Source organism: Poecile atricapillus, chromosome 2 (assembly GCF_030490865.1).
Source record: "Poecile atricapillus isolate bPoeAtr1 chromosome 2, bPoeAtr1.hap1, whole genome shotgun sequence".
Taxonomy (NCBI): domain Eukaryota; kingdom Metazoa; phylum Chordata; class Aves; order Passeriformes; family Paridae; genus Poecile; species Poecile atricapillus.
In genome coordinates, this window is record NC_081250.1 from 49884446 (window position 1) to 49904230 (window position 19785).

A 19785-nucleotide genomic window follows, 5' to 3' on the forward strand; every position below is an offset into this window, starting at 1 on the left:
ATTGCAAATGTCTGTCACATCTTTTTGTATATGACCACCTTTGCTGAGTAGTTATTTTGATAATAATTATTATGAAGTGGTTTAAACAACCATTTTTTGTCAGTATACGTACAGAGCATTTCCACATGTTTTTCTCCTTGCTTTTAATTCAAGAGTGTTTGGATATTTTGGATTGCTACAGGATCATAATCAGTGGGAAAATTTATTTTCTTAACAATAGAGATTTCTTTTGTAGTATTGGAAGATGCAGCTGAGTATCAAGGTCCATAAATTCAATTGATAAAACACAGGAGTATAGATGCATTTAGTCTATGTGCAGTCAAAAAAAAGGGGCAGTGCAGCTGAGATTAAATTGTTAGGCATATTTCTCTGTTTTCTCTTTAGACAACTTTAATTTAGAGTCTTTTGGTAGCATATTTTCTTATCTCTGGCCAAACAATGAAAGTGTGGTTCTCATGGTGGTTTCCTACGTCACTTTAAGAGGGAACCAAGGCGGGGATAAATGAATTTACCAAAAGCAAGCTTCCCAAAGCTGGGTGACTTAATGAGTTTCCATATTAGAAACTTCGTGGAAATGCTTTGCTAATGTTAAGATTAGGAGCTAGTGTTAGTACTTTGAGCCAGCCACCAGGAATGCAAAAAATTGTTGAAAGTCATTGAGGGTTTTGTTTTTGTTTTCTAGTTAATGGTAAATGTGCTAAAGCAGTGAAACTAGCTAATTTACTGTTATAGGCAGACTTCTGTAGATAGTGAAAAGCAGTGCAGAAATGGTTGCTTGACAACACAATTTAAAATTGTTTGATTATCACTTTTGTTCCTAGGTAGAGGATGAAACTGTTTTACATAACATTCCGTATATGGGAGATGAAGTACTTGACCAGGATGGTACCTTTATTGAAGAACTGATCAAGAACTATGATGGGAAAGTGCATGGAGACAGAGGTGAGCCCAAACACTCAGGTATACTAATAATTTCTTCCTATATAAATTATTGTTGTAGTGTTGCTTAAGGCCTGGTGTGATTGTTACAGTAGTGTCTCTACAGTGTGTAAACACTGTAAGAGGCTTCCTTATTTAAATGTATTGTTCTGCATTTTCATTAGGCTGCAAAGTTTTAAACAGTAGTGCGGAGAAATTAAGCACATTAACTTTTTTATTATACCATACAGTGATTTTTGGTATTCAGTTTTGTGCTCAGAGTTTTGGAATATATTGTAATGTGTGTATGTGTCCTGCCTAGCCGAAAGTGGCAGGAGGATTATGCAGAACTCTGCTAATAATAACATTTGCACATGTGATTCAGCAGAATAACTTCTTGTAGGTTTATGAGGTTTTTTTTCCCCTTCCTTTCTTTAGGGAACTTGCTAGCCATTTAAAAACCTCCTCTCTGCAAGTCAGCTTATAGAGAGAAGTTGTATCCTTCTGTTGGTACAGAAGTATTATATATATATTTATTCTGAGATGTAGTTTACCTGTTCTCCTGTGTGGGAGCTGGACTACCTGCAGTGTAATCTGTCTCTCACTTTGCTAAAGTCTCAGTGAAATGGTGACCTATGACTTGCTCTGTGCTCCCTCAGAACTGGCTTATACAACCCTCAGTTGTAGAGGTTTCTCTTGGCTACTGTGATTCTCCCTTCACAGAAATATTACCCCCACACTCCACCCATTCACTCAGAGAATAGCTTCTTAAAATTAATCATATTCCTGTTAATGCTGAAGTGTCTTAGAAAGAGAACCAAATTTTTTGAGTTCATCATGTACCATTCATGAAGTTTAAGTCTGTGATTCAATAATAAATGCTTCTCAGCCGTACACTAGACTTGTTAATGTCCTCATTATAGGTGGTGCCTGTGTATTTCGTAAGAAACATGGAATGTTTCTTGGGCTTTGGCCTTTGAATATTTTTACACATTTACTGATTTCTCTGTCAGAAAACTGGTTATGTCAAAGTGATGACATTGCTACTAAATGTCTTCTATTGTTGATTTAATTTATTATTAAAGGAGTTTAGCTTTAAAATTAATCCTGTTTGAGCACCTTGAGGTGCAAGTTTATGATGACAATTGCTATTACTATGGATTCTCCATAATATATAAAGCGTATTAGAAGTAGAAAGAGTTTTTCTAGTCTCCTAATAACTGGTGTTGTGTGACTGTAATTAAATGTAAATACTGTGGGAATCTGTAATCCAAAGGCATTCCCATGTAAGAGTCAGAATTCTACACTAGCTCTGTAATTGCACTTTTGGGAGATAATTTGTACTAACCTGTGTGAATATATTAAGAGTCAGTTTAAAACATCTGAGTGGTATTTCCATTGTCTACATAGTAATAAAACTATTATTTTCTGTCAAGTTATTTTGACATCCAAACCCAGTCCAGGTTCAAAAGGATGGTAATAAGCACTACAGTTCTCACACAGTTCATGTTTTTTTGGTTTTTTTTTGAAAAAATAGTCTCTGTCAGCACTAACTATGATTTTTTCCTTTGTGCAGAAATGGCTTATTGTTTAATCTGTTCTGCCATCTGAATGTCACAGCAGAATATAATCTAATAAATAGATATATGCAGCATTGTATCTTTCAGTTTTCTCCTGAATTTTTTGTATATAACTGTATCCTTTTTTTTATCACCCAGCCATTGGGATCTGTTGTGGGAAGCAGATGCTAAGGAACTACCAACCAGAAATTTCTCTGGAGATTCCTTCACTGCCTAAGGATTAGTTTATAGACTGTTAGCATGCATTTCCAGACTGGCTCCAGACTCCCAACCATGTTGGAACTGGGATTCTGGCATAAAATCTCTTAAATAATGTAGTTGGTAGTATTTTTTATCTTACAAGGAAGAGAGATTTATATACATATGTAGCACAGGGAGTTGGGAAAAAAAATGTTGGAATTCTTAGTCTTCCCTTCCCAGTTGTCAGTCTAAGAAATGAATAATGAGCATTTTTGACTTGTGTTGATTCATACATTGCAATTTAAGAGGGGAAAACTACAAAATTGCTTTTTATAAATGACAGCATTTGCATTAATTTAATTTAAGTGTAGGAAGGATGAAAAATACTTCATATACACCTTGTGCTTTTTTTGTTCACTCCAAATTTTGCTGGATTTCAGAATGTGGATTTATCAATGATGAAATATTTGTTGAGTTGGTCAATGCCCTTGGTCAATATAGTGATGATGAAGATGATGATGATGGAGATGACAATCCTGATGAAAGAGATGAGAAGCAAAAAGATCGGGAAGGTAACAGAATGGGTACGTCTATCTGCAGACCTTAAAAATTAAACCCAAAACATTTTGTTTAAGCACTCAATAAATTTGTTCTAACCCATCTTCCTATGTGATAGTTTCCAGGTCTAAAGTAGCATAATTTTCATAATTTCTTTCGTCATTTAGTTCAAGATTTGTATTGAGAACACCATAAAAGGCACTTTTCCAATTTTTGTTCATTGGCATACTGAGGCAGTTAAATGCACCAAAAATAAGTCAGGTATCAATCTAATAAATGCTTTGGGACTCCTCAGATAATGATGTATCGTTATTCTAAAGCAGGAAGAATTCTGAATTTCCATCTCCATCTGCTGGTGAAATAATGGTTTCTCCCTATTTTACTAGTAGATTTTTCTCATCAGGAAAGATCAGTTAACACAGTTAAAATTGTAAGCAATTTAGAAATAAAAACCTTTTTTACATTAGAATTTTGGCAAACTCCCCCTTTCTCTGAACACCTTGAGGTCGCAAAGGAGCAGAAGATATATATTTTTTTTGTTTTCCAAATTTTTTGCTTCCTTGACAGAGAAAGAAACCCACCCACCTCGGAGATTTCCTTCTGATAAGATATTTGAAGCCATTTCCTCAATGTTTCCAGACAAGGGTACAGCAGAAGAATTGAAAGAGAAGTAAGAACATATTTCTTAGGGTATATTGCTGTGTTGCATTATGTAACAAAGATTCCACTATGAAATAAATCCTTACTTAAAAACTTGTTGATTAGGAATGGTTCCCCTTGCAGCTAGTTCTGTGGCATTTGTGTAACTTCCGAAAGTGACACTGAAAGGGATTTGGCTCTTTCCCCTAAGTCAAACAATACAGAAGAATTTGTTAGCCTTCTTTTGTAAACTGTTGATAAGTGGGTACTTGTATGTCTCTAATAATCTGGTTTTTTTTTTCGAGATGGTAAAATAAAGGCTGCTGCTAAAAAAACCCCTTATCTCCTTTTTGGAGTTAATGATACTATGTATGAGGTGATGATGGTCTTGAAAACAAACGCATTATTTCCTAGTCAGTTTGAATTAATGAGTATGGTATTAATAACTTGTCATGTAGTAACAGATTGGCCTTTTTTAGCTGGCACATATTTCTTAGGGGTTTTTTTAAGTTGTCATTGAAAATGCAGAGTGGTACTGGAATAAAAACCACTTTTATAAAAAAAATATACTTAATAAATAACTTCTTTTCCTTTAAAGATACAAAGAACTGACTGAGCAGCAGCTTCCTGGAGCTCTTCCTCCTGAGTGCACACCGAACATAGATGGACCAAATGCTAAATCTGTTCAGAGGGAGCAAAGCCTGCACTCTTTTCACACACTCTTCTGTAGACGCTGTTTTAAATATGATTGCTTCTTACATCGTAAGTACAATTGAAGTGTGCTTGTATATATCTTACTTCTTTTTGTAAGTCAGGAGGTTAAAAGTACCATAAGAGCCAATGTAGAAGGAAGGAAAGAGAAGAAAAAATAAAAGCAGGACTGTCTCTAAAGTTTGAGAACAGCTCATATATGTTGCAGTGAAAATTATACCTCAGAAAAACAAATGCACCTGTGTTAGTTTGTTATCCTTCTTGCATTTAGGACTTTGCATAGAATTCCTGACTTGGACCAATCTGTAACATCACTTCTCTTTTTATAAAGTCTGCAGGAAAACGACATTATTTTCTACTATTGCTTCTGTGTTACACTTTCTCAGTTTGTGCATGAAGAATGGGATGTATTTTTCCATTAAGAATCCTGGTTATTCATCAGACTTGCTTCATTTTCCAGTAGGGAGAATGAACACTCATGAACAGTTTTCTCTTTTATTCTGCCATGTTATTTTCTAGTCACATTAGTTGTACTTGGTTATTTGAAGAATTGTTTCAGAGAGTTGAGTTTTAGAAAATGTGATATCCTTTCCCCTGAACTGCTTTCATGTTGCCCCATTGTTTTGGGCCAACAAGCTGACAAGAGCTTAGCAGTGATGTTTGTTTTCAGCTGCAAAGTGTGAAGAGATTCTGAAGTGCTACTTGAGACAATTATTCTGGACAGCGAGTTAAATGTAAAGGGGAAACTAACAGTCAAATATGAAGTGGTTTCAACTTGTAGCAGTATCCTGTGATGCCCTCTATATCAAATAAATTTTTGCTTTTGACTTAGCTGTTCATTTGCATGTTCCACTGTGAGTGCGCATGCATGTTCATTTGGGAATCCTTGTGCTTTGTCAGCAGCTCCTCATCCAGCACACATGCAGCCTGCCTGTAATTGTACTCCACACTGAAGACTTTGCACAGTGCTGCTGCTTTTTCATATCCCTTGGTTGCCTTTCAGTTTGAGGAGGAATTGGAGTTGTTCTCAGATGATGGGGACGGGGGAAGCTTTTCATGTTCCTAGTTCCTTTAGTACTTGAGCATTTTGGAGTTAGGTCTGTTAGTTTCACTTTCTCCACATATTCTGTTCACATGCCTTGCTAGAAAATACAAAATAAAAAATAAAAGGAAGCTGTTACTTCTGCATAACATTAAAGAAGTTTCTGGAGTAAGCTGCTGCATTGACCAGCCAGCTTTAGCACAGTGTGTTCTGTGAAGTTGTAGGTCTTGTGGAGTCTTGGTTGCCTGGACACTCATTCCAGAAGTGCTGTGTGCAGTCCTAGTCTGTAGGACAGGGTGATGAAGCTGTATACTCATTCTTTGCAATCCATTTGTCTGGCAGGGGGTTTTGGAGTTCTTGACACTCTCAGTAGTCTAGCAGAAAGATTGGGTGCCAGTTTTGATTCTTAAGTCAACAAAAAAGCATTGTCTGGACATAATGAGAACAGGTTTACTCTAGTGGCACCTCTGAAGACTTAAGATATTTCTGCTTGCAGTGATTTTAGGCATTTTTCCCCATGATTTTATAAAGTTTTAGGAGTTTTTCAGTGGAGATGGTGGCTCCTCTAAAACATAATGTATTTCACTACTCTATTTCATTAGTCTATGTAGATTTGCTGTTCATGGTCATTTTTGGAGATTGATAGAAGTCTATTCTATCTGTGGTCTGGCTATTTTACCGGACCACAGTTTTGAGGCACCAGTTCTGAGACTTCTTTTATGTAAGTGCTGTGAAAGAATGGGTTCACAGTCTTGGAGTTTAGGTCATGTTCTTGGGTGTCAGGTTCAGCCAGTGAGAATGTCCAGAGCGTGAAGGACTTCAGTTCTCACAGCAGCATACTTTCAGCCAAAAGCATTGTGCCTTCTTTCTCTGGGTTCATAATCTTGAGATGGAAGACAAAGTGTTTATACTAAAAGATTGCCTAAGTTCTTGTTGCTGGTGATTTTTGATATGTCGCTTAAACAAGTTGGTGTTCTTGTCAAAGTGGTGTATGTCCAAGACTTTATTTAAACTGTGCCTCGTACTCAAAAGTGCCCAAACTTTAAATCATCCTTTCAGGATTTTAGGGTGATGACAGGAAGAGGGATGCATAGCACTCTCACTGAGGAGGCATTTAAGATGTACCTTTGTGTCAGACAGAGGGTGAAATTACCAGTTATGACAGTGCTCTTAGTGACAGCCTGTGCAGAACATTCATTGTCACTGATAATAATGTATTTGATATGTAATCACAGCAAAGAGTTCTCTTGACATTTGCTGCGTGGGCTCAACACTGGACTCTGAATGTAGTAAACTGATGCTTCAGTTGCCATTCCCTGAAAACATACCCAAATTCCACCGCAATGATGACTGCTCGCTGCTTTGGATGCATTGCTTCCTTTTGCTTTTGTCTGTAGTTACACCAAGGAAAGAGGATTATTTTCTGTCTGTCTGTCTGTCTGCGTGTCTGTCTAGAACACAGAATTTTTTTGTTAAAAACCTGGAGAGTCAGTTGTTTGGCCTCTTTGTTTTCTGTGAAATCTTAAGACTGTTGGTCAAAATTTGCCAGGCTCATTGCTGGGAATAAGTAACTCATCAAAAAGAGAAAAAAAACCCCAAAACCAAATTGCTTTGGTTATTGGAAGGCTGCAGTAGCAGTCTTCAGTGTCTTTGCAACAATTTAACAATTCAACTTTTATTACATTTCTACAGTTTTCTCTATGGTCTGTTTCATGCACTTTCCAAGTGCTGTGGGATGATGTACTGACTTTTGCAGATGACATTTTTGATGAATTACTTTGGTAATGTGGTGGGCTACAGTGATCAGATTTGTACTTTGAAAGGCGTCAATCTCTTGAGAAGGCACAGAGAATTAAAAAAATGCAGGAATTCTATTAGGTCTGGTTTTGCTTCTTGTATTCCCCCTCTTAGATTCCATTTTTGTTAAGATTAGCCTTATTTTGTGGAGTTTCCAGTCTTTGTTCTAGAACATTTGACTTAAATATAGGAAAAGTTATCATTAGATTTTTAACGTGTCAAGTCCCCTTGACGACCTGGCAATCCCTTTATGTGCAGGTGATGACATAACTGAAAAAACTTGTGTACCGACTTCATTTGCTGACAGCAAGGAATTATGCCTAAATGTCTGGACTAACAAAGAATTTAGAAGAAGGAAAAATATCAGGTAGGGAGAATTTCCCAAACAGCTTGACTGTGAAGCAAATGTACATTTCAGGCTAAACTGTTGCCTGTGTACTTTCACATTATTGAAAATGAGAGTTGAGCCTATTGGGGATGAGACAGATAATAAATCTCTAAGACAGAAAACATGTTCAGTGACGCCATTTTAGAATGATTTCTCTTAAGGAAATCATTAAAGAAATACAGACTCCAGGTGCTGAGGAAATTCTACAAAGCTTTCTGTGATTTTTTTTTTTTTTTTTTTTTTAAATTACTACTGATATTTTAAAAATTCATAATACAGCTATACAAATAGTTTTATTCTTGTCCTGGGTCTTTTATAACAAGCTTCTCCAAAAGATGCCTCACAATAGAGGTGGTAGATTTTGACTGTAGTTGTCTTTACTGTACCATGTTGGTACAAATAGTTGAACACAAGATATGATTCTAATTTTAAGTATCAGATGAAACCTATTTTTGAGGTCTCACTGGTTTAAAAAAAACAAAGGTTGTTTTGTTTCATTTATTATAAGTTAAGCGTTTCTTCATTTTCTAAAGGAAAACAGTTTTCCAAAAAAATACTCATTTTAGGACCTTGCAGAAACAAATTTGTGAGAAAAATGAGTGCATCTGCAAGTGACATGTAAAAGGAATAACTTTAATTTCCGTACATTGCAGCAGTCTGGTACAGATCATGGCTTGCAAATGTTTTACTGTTCTTTTGCATTGCTGAAAAATCATTTTCCTTATGGTATGAAGAGAAGGTAAAACAGTTCAGTGGAAAAAAATCCTGAATAAAATGGTATACTGTGCAAATGTAAAGATGCAGTGTTGAAAAACATGGGAGTTTTATTCCTCCCTCCCACCTTTTGGATAAAGAGCTCCCATCATCTTGTTTTTTCTTAAACAATGGAAAAAGGTGGAATAACTTGGCATTAAATTGCATGGCTTCTTTGTTATTGTAACAAAGTGTAACATATTTTACCTACAGAATATATGAAAACTTGAAGCATATGTGAAACGAGAAGTGGCATAGCAATGAGAGCTTTTAACTGGAATCTGGGGGAAGAAAGAGCACTTACAGCAACAGTATACATAAATTAAATTCCTATACTTGCTTGTAAATAATTTTTGCATATCTATATGCCCATATATAGCAAATTAAAGCTTTTTTTGTGTTTCCAGATTTATAAAATGTAACGTATTTGTCTGGAGAAAGGGACGTAATGTTTCCTTAGTGATACTTCTATATTATTTATACCATTTTGAGAAAGCCTTGGAAGAGTACATTGCTTTCCTGAGGGGTTCCCATGTGCTGCTATCATTAATTCAGGCACACTATTATAGAATTTGTTTTTTGATTTTTCAAATCATGTTCCTTTATGGGAGGCAAACTTGAAGTGATGGTTCCAAGCTGGAACTGGTCACCCTTCCCACTGGTGCCAAAACAAGTGTTTGCAGAGCTATGCTGCAAACCAGACCACTGAAATGAAATTTGCTTTTAAAAGCCTTGTTTGGGAAGACGTGGGCTCTGCACACATGTTTTAACAGGGAAGGAACTGCATGTAAAAAGTTGAGTCTTTAAAGCATAGTGGACATAGAGAGAGAAGCCTTGAGCATGATCTGGAAATAAGATGAATTAGAAATGGCTTAATGAAGGAGATGTGTGGGGTGCTGGTGTGGAACAGCCCTTTTAGATTAGTATCGGAAGAGGGGAGGGATTTCTTCTTTAATTTTGAACATATTAGCACTTTATATTCACTGAATTTTTATAACCTTCACTGTAAGTTACAGTTGCCCAACTGCAGCTGTGGTAAAACTACAGCATAAGTGCTTCTGCATAGCTTGGAAATTGAACATTTTGAGTCAAGCATCTTCATGGAGCATTAGCAAACAGACAGCTAGCACTGAGCAGTCTCTTCTTTTTTAAATTGCAGTCCATTCTTTATTTTTGCTCCTTGCAGTTCTGTATGCCACTGTTAACACATTTAGAGGGAAAAAGCATTTATTGATATCTATCTCTCTATAAAAAATAAAGTAACTTTTCCTTGAGCACAGATGAGTTGTTTTTCAAAGGACAATTGCAGAAAACTAATGATAGTGTCTCAAAAAGCTCCTAATAAAATGTGGGAGCATGAATGTATGAGTTTTGGTGAGAGTCTAGTGGCAGGTTTTCCAGGCTTCAGAAGAGCTCTGTAAGGGGTACAGAGGAGTTCCCAAGACTTCCAGCAAAACCATGAAAAGTCAGTTTCTCTGAAAACACCCTGGTGGGAGACAGGGATTGCCAGGGAGGAGAGCTGGCTCTGGCAAAGAGAATGGGTAGGAAGCTGTGCCCTCCTGTTATCGAGGTGCTCGTGTTGCATGTGTAACATACCCAGTTCTGCTCCTTTCTGAGTCACTGTTCTGCAGCTTTTACAGAGCTATACACAGTCCTCAGGTACAGGACAGACACTTCTCTGCAAGGTGCAGACTTGGCTCACTTATCCAGAGTGACTGTGCAATGCTCACTTATTTTTACCCTGCAGCTGGGATACAGGAACTGAATTCTTATATCCTGACAGCTTAGCTGGAGTGCTGATAAACTAATAGAGCAAAAATGCTTATGTGTCCTTCTCACTGATGAAAATGTAAAGTGGGTCCTATTACCTTTCCAAAGCGTGTATGGGGTCAGATTTTTTGACAAGATAGAATTTTGCCATCTGAATCTTACACATAAAAGAGGTGATCATTAATAGGAGAAGCCCTAAATAATTCTGTTTAACATGACAACAAAGTAAAGTATTTTCCTTCTTTGGAAAGGGTGATACACCAAATCTTCCTTGATACATGAAACAAAGGTGATTATTGTCTTTGCTGATGTAAATGGGCATAATAATGGCTTTCAACTTGAAGAGGATAGGTTTACATTTGGTTTTAGGAAGACATTCTTCACTATGAGGGAAGTGAGACACTGGAACTGGTTGCCCAGAGAAGCTGTGGCTGCTTCATTCCTGACAGTGTTCAAGGCCAGGCTAGATGCGGTTTAATCAGCCTGGTCTAGTGGAAGGTGCCCATGGCAGAGAGGGATTAGATCCAGATGATTTTTAATCCAACTCAAACCATTCCATGATATGTGAAACTTACCTATGTACTGTCTCTGTGTATTTAAGTGGTAAGTCATGTCACTACATGGGGTTTATTTTATTTCATTTTTTCCCCCTCATTTGTTAGTATTTTTATTCTGGTTTTAGTAAACTCTTGGTAACCTTGTTTTTTGGATACAGTTTGAGGTTACATATATAATGTATTTTTATACGAAAACTTAAAAATGTGATGTTTTGATTCAACAGCATTCCATGCAACTCCCAATACTTATAAACGAAAGAATACAGAAACAGCATTAGATAATAAGCCTTGTGGACCTCACTGTTACCAACATTTGGTAAGATAATTTTATATGTCAAAACTCACTGAGTGTTCGTGCTGGCTGCAGTATAGCGGGATACTTAATTTAAGGATATGCTGGATCTAGGATAGTGCATCTGCTTGTGGGTCGTTTGCAGTCAAGAATGTCACCTTCATCTGCTGCAAGAGGAAAAATATAACCTCCGGTCATCTTGAGTAGGAATACTTGGAGATGTAGCCTGAGATATTTGTAGGGAGGAAAGATTACTACCCCCTAATAATGGTGTTGCTGCTATTCTGTCCAATCTAGTCAAGAAACTGCAGGCTTTGCTCTCTTGTAAATTATATCACAACTAAACGTTATAAAGGATTTTTTAGTTTACCAATGGCTGATTATATCTGGAACTTGTGCTCTTAATTAGTAATATAATTTCAAATCTCTCTCATAATTCCCCTAAATTTTTTAGTATGAGAAACTATGCAATTTTCCCCATCTGAAAACTTGCCACACTATGTCATACCCCTTTCTACTAGAAAAGAAGTTACCAATGCTTGCATTTTAAAAAATGCAGAACACATATTTTTTAAGTGCCACATGCAAGAAGAGTTGTGTTTTTATGGGTGTTTTCTGTGGGAAATTCTAATGTTTTTCTGTCATCTGGGAAAATAGAAATTTACTGCTGAATTATTTTTCACTTGGCAGCCAAAGTAAAATGTGAACCGAAATACTGACATGAGTACTTTGTGAGTGTAGATTTGTTTTCACGGTAGCATCAAAAGTACTTGTGCTCATGGTTGGAATGCCTTTAACTGGAATTTTGGGGCACGTGATTATTTTGTAGAAGAACGGGTAGTTACTCAGTGTGCAAGTAGAAGGTGTTCTCCCATGAGCCCTGACCACAAGTGAAAACGCTTTTTGGTTCTTTTGCTGTGAATTGTTCTGTCTTGCGTTCAGGAAGGCGCCAAGGAGTTTGCGGCTGCCCTGACCGCGGAGCGCATCAAGACCCCGCCAAAGCGGCCCGGCGGCCGCCGGAGGGGGCGGCTCCCCAACAACACCAGCAGGCCCAGCACACCCACCATAAACGTTCTGGAGTCGAAGGACACGGACAGTGATCGGGAGGCTGGCACTGAAACTGGCGGGGAAAACAACGATAAAGAGGAAGAAGAAAAGAAAGATGAAACCTCCAGTTCCTCTGGTAAGGCTGGTCAGTGCTGCTTCGTTCAGTGAGCTGTAGTGCTTGAGAGGGTGAAACAAAACCAAAACTACGAAGAAACCAATGCAACAAAAACAACAAAAAGCCAAAACAAGTTGAGCTGTGCAATCCTAGAAAATATGCATTTAGAACGTATGGAACGGAGTGAAAGGACAGAATAATAATATGAGTTCAGTCAAGCTGTAAGAGAATGTCCATATTGTCTCAATTCATGTGTAGGTCAAGTAATTCGATTAGCTACTGCTACCTTCTGTAAGAGGCCTGTGAAAAGTGCTCATTTTTTCTGGCACTTAGGAAACACAGCAGAAAACCTGGGATATTTCTTAACTGCAGCTAATGATTTGACATTTTGAAGGGCAGTGTAAATTTTGAAACTTAGCCTTACTCTCAATTATTTATTACAGAAGCAAATTCTAGGTGTCAAACACCAATAAAGATGAAACCAAATATTGAGCCTCCTGAGAACGTGGAATGGAGTGGTGCAGAAGCTTCAATGTTTAGAGTTCTTATTGGCACCTACTATGACAACTTCTGTGCAATTGCCAGACTGATTGGGACCAAAACATGCAGACAGGTAAGAAGGGAAGCTGCTTGCTAAGAATCATAGTGATTTACTTTTAAAGCTAAAGTATACAAATACTAGTATTGATTACTAAAAGGGAAAAGTAATTAATTTTCTTGGTTTTCCCAAGAATGCTATGGTCCAGAATTCATACCAAAAATACATAAAAGTTAGTTTTAAAATTGTTTTTAAATTAAATTTACAGGAGGTTTAAATTAGAGTATCAGTTCTTAAATGACAAAAATAAGCAACTTTAAATGTATTGAAAAGAGACTATGACTGGATATAATCTGTAAGTTGTTGGTTGGAGGAAATCATACTAACTTAGAATTTGAGCAACTTTGTACTAGTGAGAGATTTATCGTGGATGTGTTATGGTATCTCTTGTTAGGTGTATGAGTTTAGAGTAAAGGAATCTAGTATTATTGCACCAGTCCCTGCTGAAGATGTTGATACTCCTCCCAGAAAGAAGAAAAGGAAACACAGGTAAATCTGTTACTAAATACCCTTAGCATAACAATAAATTGGAGATACAGGGGATCAGAACAGAAAGTGGTTTGGAGGAAAAGTTGTGCAACTCTTCTTTTGCTTCCAAAACCAAAAGTTGCAGCAATAAAACAAAATGGTGGTTTAGTTTCAGAAAAGTCTTACTGCATTGGCAGGTATAACCTTTCTCTTCTCTTTCCCTTTCCTTTCTTTTGAAGAACTTTAATAGCCAGGTTCTTGTAGGTATATTGATGTGAGTAGTCAAAACTCTGTTTAGATTAGAAATCACCTATGCAGCTTGTTGCAACATTGAAGGTAGTGTGGTAAAACTATTTTTTTTACTGTGATAAACATTAAATTTAGAAGAGTTTCAATAGGATTGAGTAATGATTATATGGTATTTTAATATTAATACTTACAGGTTTTTTAAGATGAAGTGTATTCTAGCAAGCTTCAGATAGCAAGCTAGTAGGATTGCCTTCCCTTTCTTTAGGAGAGACTATTCCTTTGTAGCACCCCAGTTTCATTAGCACTAAGAACACCAACTAAAGAACCAGGTTAACAAGTTTATTTGAAATGAAGCTGCAATGAAGAACAGAATTATGCTTTTCTGGATCCACAAAAATCATTTGACACAATTTCTGTTGAAATTGCAAAGCTTGGTGACTACTGTCTGTCAGTGAAATGCATTTTTCTTTGAGAATTCTGAGGTTTGGAAAATGCAGCTCTGCACTGATTATTTTTATTCTGAGAGATAAGAGCATAGGAGATAAAAAGTTGACTAAAATTTAGCAAAAACATTTCTTTAGCAAACAGTAAGTACACTTTTGTTCCATATAATTTCCTATTTCTCCCTTTAACTTTCTTTATTTTCCGTCAAGTTTGTCCTTGCAGTTCTCCCATCAATTCTTCTTGCTTCTGTCTTAGCTCATCTATTTATTATTTCCAGGCCTGGTGAAATTCCTGAACTGGTTCAAAGATCCTGTTGACGTGGAGTAGAATATTTCTGCTTTGTAGGATAGAGGCAGGCAATGTGAGCTGGGAAAAGATTGAGTGAGCATCTGGAAGAGATTTTGTTCTCAGCAAAAGCTATTGATTTTAATGCTCTTGGCACAGTTTTCAAGTGTTTGGGCATTTGGTGGGCTTGGCTGTTTAAATTTAGGTTATTAGCCATGGTACAAGTTTGGAATATGCAGCTGAGAATTAGCTTGCTGTCAGATTCATTCAAGTTGCTGTAAAAATGGTGCCACTGCATCTATTTAAAAAGAGCAGCTAAAAGGCTCAGGTGTATTTTTGCAGCTGAAATGGATTGTGTGATTACCAGGCTGACATTGTTTTGGAGTAGTTCTCAGACTTTTTTAGTTTAGGAGGTATTCTTCCCAAGTAAATGAAAGCACACTCCATTGCATGGGGTTTCTTGACTTGATTTTCTTTATTAGTTGCCAATATAAAAACTTTAATGGTGGCAGTTTAGTTTTGAAATGCCTTGTAATTCTTTAAACTCTCATTGAAGGAAGGAGATAATTTTACAGATTTCATGTCCCAGAATATGTGAGAGTCAAGCTGTCTCCATTCTTCTATGGCATTAGCCTTTTCAAAAAGGAAAGCAGTTTTGCCCGCCTACGTCCTGCTGTAACCTGAGCAGTCTGAAGATCTCCCACAGCCAGCAATTGGGACAACCATCCGGAAATATTTTCCTGTTTCTTACCTTTCTTTTTGTTGAGTTTACTCTTAGACTAAATCCAATCCTAGAGCCAGGAAGGCCCTTCCTTTCCTTTTGTCCTTTTCCATTGCAGGGCTCATAGCTGTCTGCAGGTTTTCCACGTGCGTTTGGCTTTGAGCTAAAGCAGTGTCACCAGAAGTAAAAGCAGCAGCAAAAGGCTGCTTTTGCTGGCCTCTTGTAACAGATTTGAGAGCAGTTAAAGTATTTTCTTGCAAGACTTTGCCTGTTCCCTATGTCATCCTGCTGCCCATATGGGCATATGGAACAACTAGCTGGCAAGATTGCACCCCTCTTGGATAAAGAAATGTCGTCTCCCTCCTTCTTGTGTCATTTTTGTCAAGATAGCCATAAGAAGACTGATCAGTGGGAGAAGAAGACTTATAATATAGTAGCTTTTTGGAGAACCAGTGTCAGAACCTGGCTTATGTATCAGATTAACCTGTTATGTTGAGAAAACTCTGCTTTGATGAGAAGTGAGTATTTGCATAGAAGCCAGTAAAAAACCTGAACAAAGAAAGAATTCTGAAAAGCATGGGTGTGTGCTGGAGGGGGAGTGTACTTCAGTACTGTTTATTCTTTCATGTGTATGTTTTTCTTCCATTTCTGGGAGCCGAGTTGAATTTGCTGTAACTAATCAGCACTCCTTCCTCTATTTTGGTACTGATTTTAAAGCCACGTAAAGCTGCTTCTTTATTATTTTGGTTTTCCTCTTCTTCCTCATCCCCTATTCAGAGGCCACTTAGTAATTTTATTTGAAATATTTTATTTTTTTCCCCCCTGCTTTCTCATTTTCCTCCTTCTGTACCTACTTTCTGCTGGACTGCTGTTCACTGCATGTGTTTGAATAGCTTATGTAGTTCTGCCAAGAGTTCAGGATGCCTTTTTGTTGGGATTTAAAGTCTCACTGTTATCAGGCAAAAGGTGCAGCTGAGGTGTTGGCACAGATACTCTTATGTGCTACCTGGTTGGAAGGTTGAGTTTTGGAGTGGTGGGAAGGCTGTGGATAAGATGATCTGGGGGACTGTAGTCTTGGAGTGTTGCCAGAAAATCAAACACTGCAAAGACTCAACTACATATTTAACATAATTGGCATGTATTTTGAATTTTCAGTGCTCTTTCTGATAGCAGAATATCCCTGTGCAAAGCAAGAAGTGCTGGAGCAGCTTCTTCCAAAGAGTGTTTTTAGTGCTGGGTTGGCTGACACTGCTGCTGCCTAAAATCACTGGCAAAGTCTAGTAGGTTGTTAGGAGAGAAGAACAATATCTTTGACAGCTTCTGTCGTGATGCTTCTGGAAACACTTGTTTTCTAAGCTGGCTCTCCTGCAGATGTCAGCAACCAGATGTACAAATCCACTGGCTTGCTTGGAAACCTGCCACGGAATTTCCAGTTGGCTTTTTTTAAAATGAAACAATGAAGCTTCAAGTTCTGAGTGCTTTCCCAACTTTGTCTTTCCCTTGCTTTTGCTTCCTGCTGCATGGGACCAGGTCTTGCCTTCTGTTTGTGATGGCAGATTTATATAGGGTAGATAAAAAAATGACTCTGCCTTTAGTATGGTGCTTGCTCGGGATCCAGCTTTGTGCACTAACCAGGGGAACTTGCAGTGCTTTGCAGCAGTTTTTGGAAGTTACAAGGCAATGAATGAACATACTATTGGATTGTGCCAGTCAAAACTGCTGTCGAGTTGGTCAGTGCTGGCAGCCTGGTTCCTGTTGCCTTGTGTCATTCCCCACAGTTCCTGCTGCCACTGTGTGTCTCCAGCCCCCTCTCCCTCCTGTGACTCCAGTCTCTCCAGAAGAGGGGCAGAGCAGATTGGATACCTTTCCCATTGTGACTTGCCACCTGTAGTTTGCTTTTTGCTTTGACTTGTTATTATTAATGCTTTGTTGATGTGTATGCACATTTGTGTACATTTACAGTATTAGGATAGTGCTTACCTTAGGAAAAGAAATAAAGCTGCTAATGATAATGAAAGAGTATTGTAAGTCTGGCCACAGAATGCTTTTAAGTGTTTGCTGTGCTAGTAGGTTCTTACTATCTTGGGGTGACATAAAAATTTCTGTGGGAGACTTGTTAAAAAATGTGGTATGTTACATTTTCCAAATACCAGGTAGACAAGAAAGAAAGTAGTTTGTGCATTAGAGTAATTTAAGTCAAAATTGCGCTCCTTTCAGGTAATGGGAAGTGTCTTCTTGCAGAGTCAATGTCTCATAATTCATAAATATATGTTGGTAGCCTTTTCTTCTAGAGTGAAACACTCTTAATAGGAATGTCATCTATTTATTATAGTACTCTGTGATGCTGGGCTTCTTCCCTCCCCTCAGCCTTAGTTACTGGAACAAATCGGCCTTTGTGGGTTTCTAACTCGTATGGGCTCCTTCAGTGCTTGTAAGAAAGTTGGTTGTTGAGTTAAATCCCATCGTAATGCTTTAGAAGGGCAATTTTATAGAGAATCTTACTTATCTGAAGCTGTTGGAGAGCCCTGCACACCATTTGGTTGAAGTAAAAGCTGCTATGCTTTTATGAAAGAAGCAGCAGCTAAAAAGTCCTATTTAAGTAGTTAGAGTGGGAGATATTTTTTTCAGAGTGCAAACTTCTGAGGACTGTTGCATTCACTGAAAGGCAGAATAGCTTTTGTAGGTGTTCTATGCTGGGGATCTTTCAGTTACCTGTGTTCAGGAGTGTTTTGGGCAGCTCAGTAAATCTGCAGAGAAAGTGAAGTTGCTCTGTGCAGCTGGCAATGTATTATTTGGCCAAGGAATGAGGCTTCTCCCATATTAGACAATATATGATACACTGAGGAAGTCCAAGAAGTATAAACTTTGAAAATCCTTGATCTAATTTTTTTTTGTTATGTGTGTTCACTGAAATACAGGTGGTAACTAGAATGCATAGAATTGAAGAAAAAAAAATTAAACAACTGATTTCTCCTTTAATTTTAAAGCTACTGAAATTAAAAGTCTGGTTTACCTTTAGTACTAAAGGTCCAGTCAGGTGTTTTTGCTTGATTGTATCTGACACACCATTTATGGAATAGCTGATATTCCCTGGCCAAAGAGTTTGCAATCTGAAATTGATACAAAATAAAGGGGTAAATGTAACTTGCAAGAACCTTCAAGTATAGTGAGTTACGTTATGTTATTCTTTAAAAAACCACAGCAAAGCAACCAACACAAACAATAAAATCCACCACACAACACAAACACCACTTCTGGCAAAGGGTGTGCTTGGCTGAGCCACCTGAGAAAGGAGACACCGAAGGAAAACTAAGGACAGAAGGGAAAGGAGTGTAGACTTTGAAGCAGAGGGGAAAGGCTCAGTGCAGCTCCGCAAGACAACTGGGGAAAAGCATCCAGCCAGAAGGAATACTGAGGTCCCATCAGTGTGGCTGTGCCAGGCAGACACTGTCTCCTGTTAAGTACTTGGAGCTCCTCAGGGGAAGGGTAGGACCTGGCTGTGATCTGTAGGTGACAACCAGAGTGGTGCTGGGGCCAAGTCCTGTGAAGCAAACAGCTGTCCCGTGTTGACCCCCTGTTCTCTTCGGGCATCTCCCTCCAGATCTGCAACTTCGTGTCCTTCCTTTGCTGCTGCTCCTGCCTGCCCGATGCAGCTCCAGCAGCCTGCTCTTGGCAGGGTTTCCTTCAAGGCCATCTGGATTTAAGCATCTCTAGGCTGGGCTGGGGGGGACTGCTCATCTGTACAATCCTGGGACTAGAGGAGTGGTGTGGGAGCGGGGGGAGCAGCCTGCAGAGCTCTGATCTTGTCAAGCCCAAGAGACTGGGACAGGGTGGTTCTGCTGCAGCCCCTCTGACTTGTGTGCAGTTAGCAGGTGTTCATGTCTCCAGAAACTTTCCCATCTTAAGTCAAGTATGGGTGCAAGATGCAGCTGCCTTTCCCAGCCCACTGCAGGAGGAGTTCCTGTCAACCTTCTTGTTTGTTTTGTGTTTTTGCAGGTTGTGGGCTGCTCATTGCAGAAAGATACAGCTGAAAAAGGGTTAGCATCTTTCCATTCAATTTATGTCCTGAACTTTTAAGATTCTACTATTGCTTTTTTTGGTTTTGGTTGTTTGTGGGGGAGGGGCCTGGTTGTTTGTTTTTTTTAGTGTTAGGCCATTATATATGTTCTGTGGGGAGCTAGAAATTGTAGGGGAATGAAAATTAAAAACATAAACTCTTGCTACACATATTATAGAGAAAAAAGGTACTCTTTGGTTTACATAGCTGGAAGAGCTCTGTGTAATTCCCTAAAAAGGAAAGGAGGCTGAGTTTATAGTCTTTCTAGTATGGCCTCATTAAAGCACAGGTAAAAAAGGTATTAAGAATATGAGCTGCATTAAAAAGTGCCCCCTTTTTTTTTTTGTAAGCCAACTTAATTTAGAAATAGTTCTCTGAAAAGTTGTTGAAAATGATGGGGACTTCTAGCAGCATAAATAATTGATCAGCTTGTCTCTCCTTTTTTGTTGCTGATTGCCAACTTGAGCATTTTTACAAGTTTACAAATTCATGCAAACCCAAAACAAGCTCAGGAGTATTAATAGCAAATATAATTTATATAGCACCAAATTCTCCTATCTGCTCTGTAAGTAAAGACTTGCCCCTGGTAGTTCCTTTCTTGCCTAGAAGACTTCGG

At 38.2% G+C, this 19785-nt stretch overlaps 1 protein-coding gene across 7 annotated transcripts in view; it reads left to right on the plus strand.

The window, feature by feature from the left end:
• Positions 1-19785, plus strand: part of EZH2 (enhancer of zeste 2 polycomb repressive complex 2 subunit) — a 50837-nt gene that overhangs the window by 26020 nt on the left and 5032 nt on the right. For 4 of the 7 annotated variants that reach the window (XM_058832699.1, XM_058832696.1, XM_058832693.1 and 1 more), the window contains 9 exons: positions 822-960; positions 3119-3262; positions 3804-3906; positions 4474-4637; positions 11118-11209; positions 12128-12368; positions 12791-12960; positions 13340-13434; positions 19109-19149. In XM_058832699.1, coding sequence (XP_058688682.1) covers positions 822-960; positions 3119-3262; positions 3804-3906; positions 4474-4637; positions 11118-11209; positions 12128-12368; positions 12791-12960; positions 13340-13434; positions 19109-19149 — 1189 coding nt within the window. The remainder of the gene's footprint in view (positions 1-821; positions 961-3118; positions 3263-3803; positions 3907-4473; positions 4638-11117; positions 11210-12127; positions 12369-12790; positions 12961-13339; positions 13435-19108; positions 19150-19785) is intronic. The other 3 variants (XM_058832697.1, XM_058832695.1, XM_058832694.1) reach the window with 2 other exon arrangements.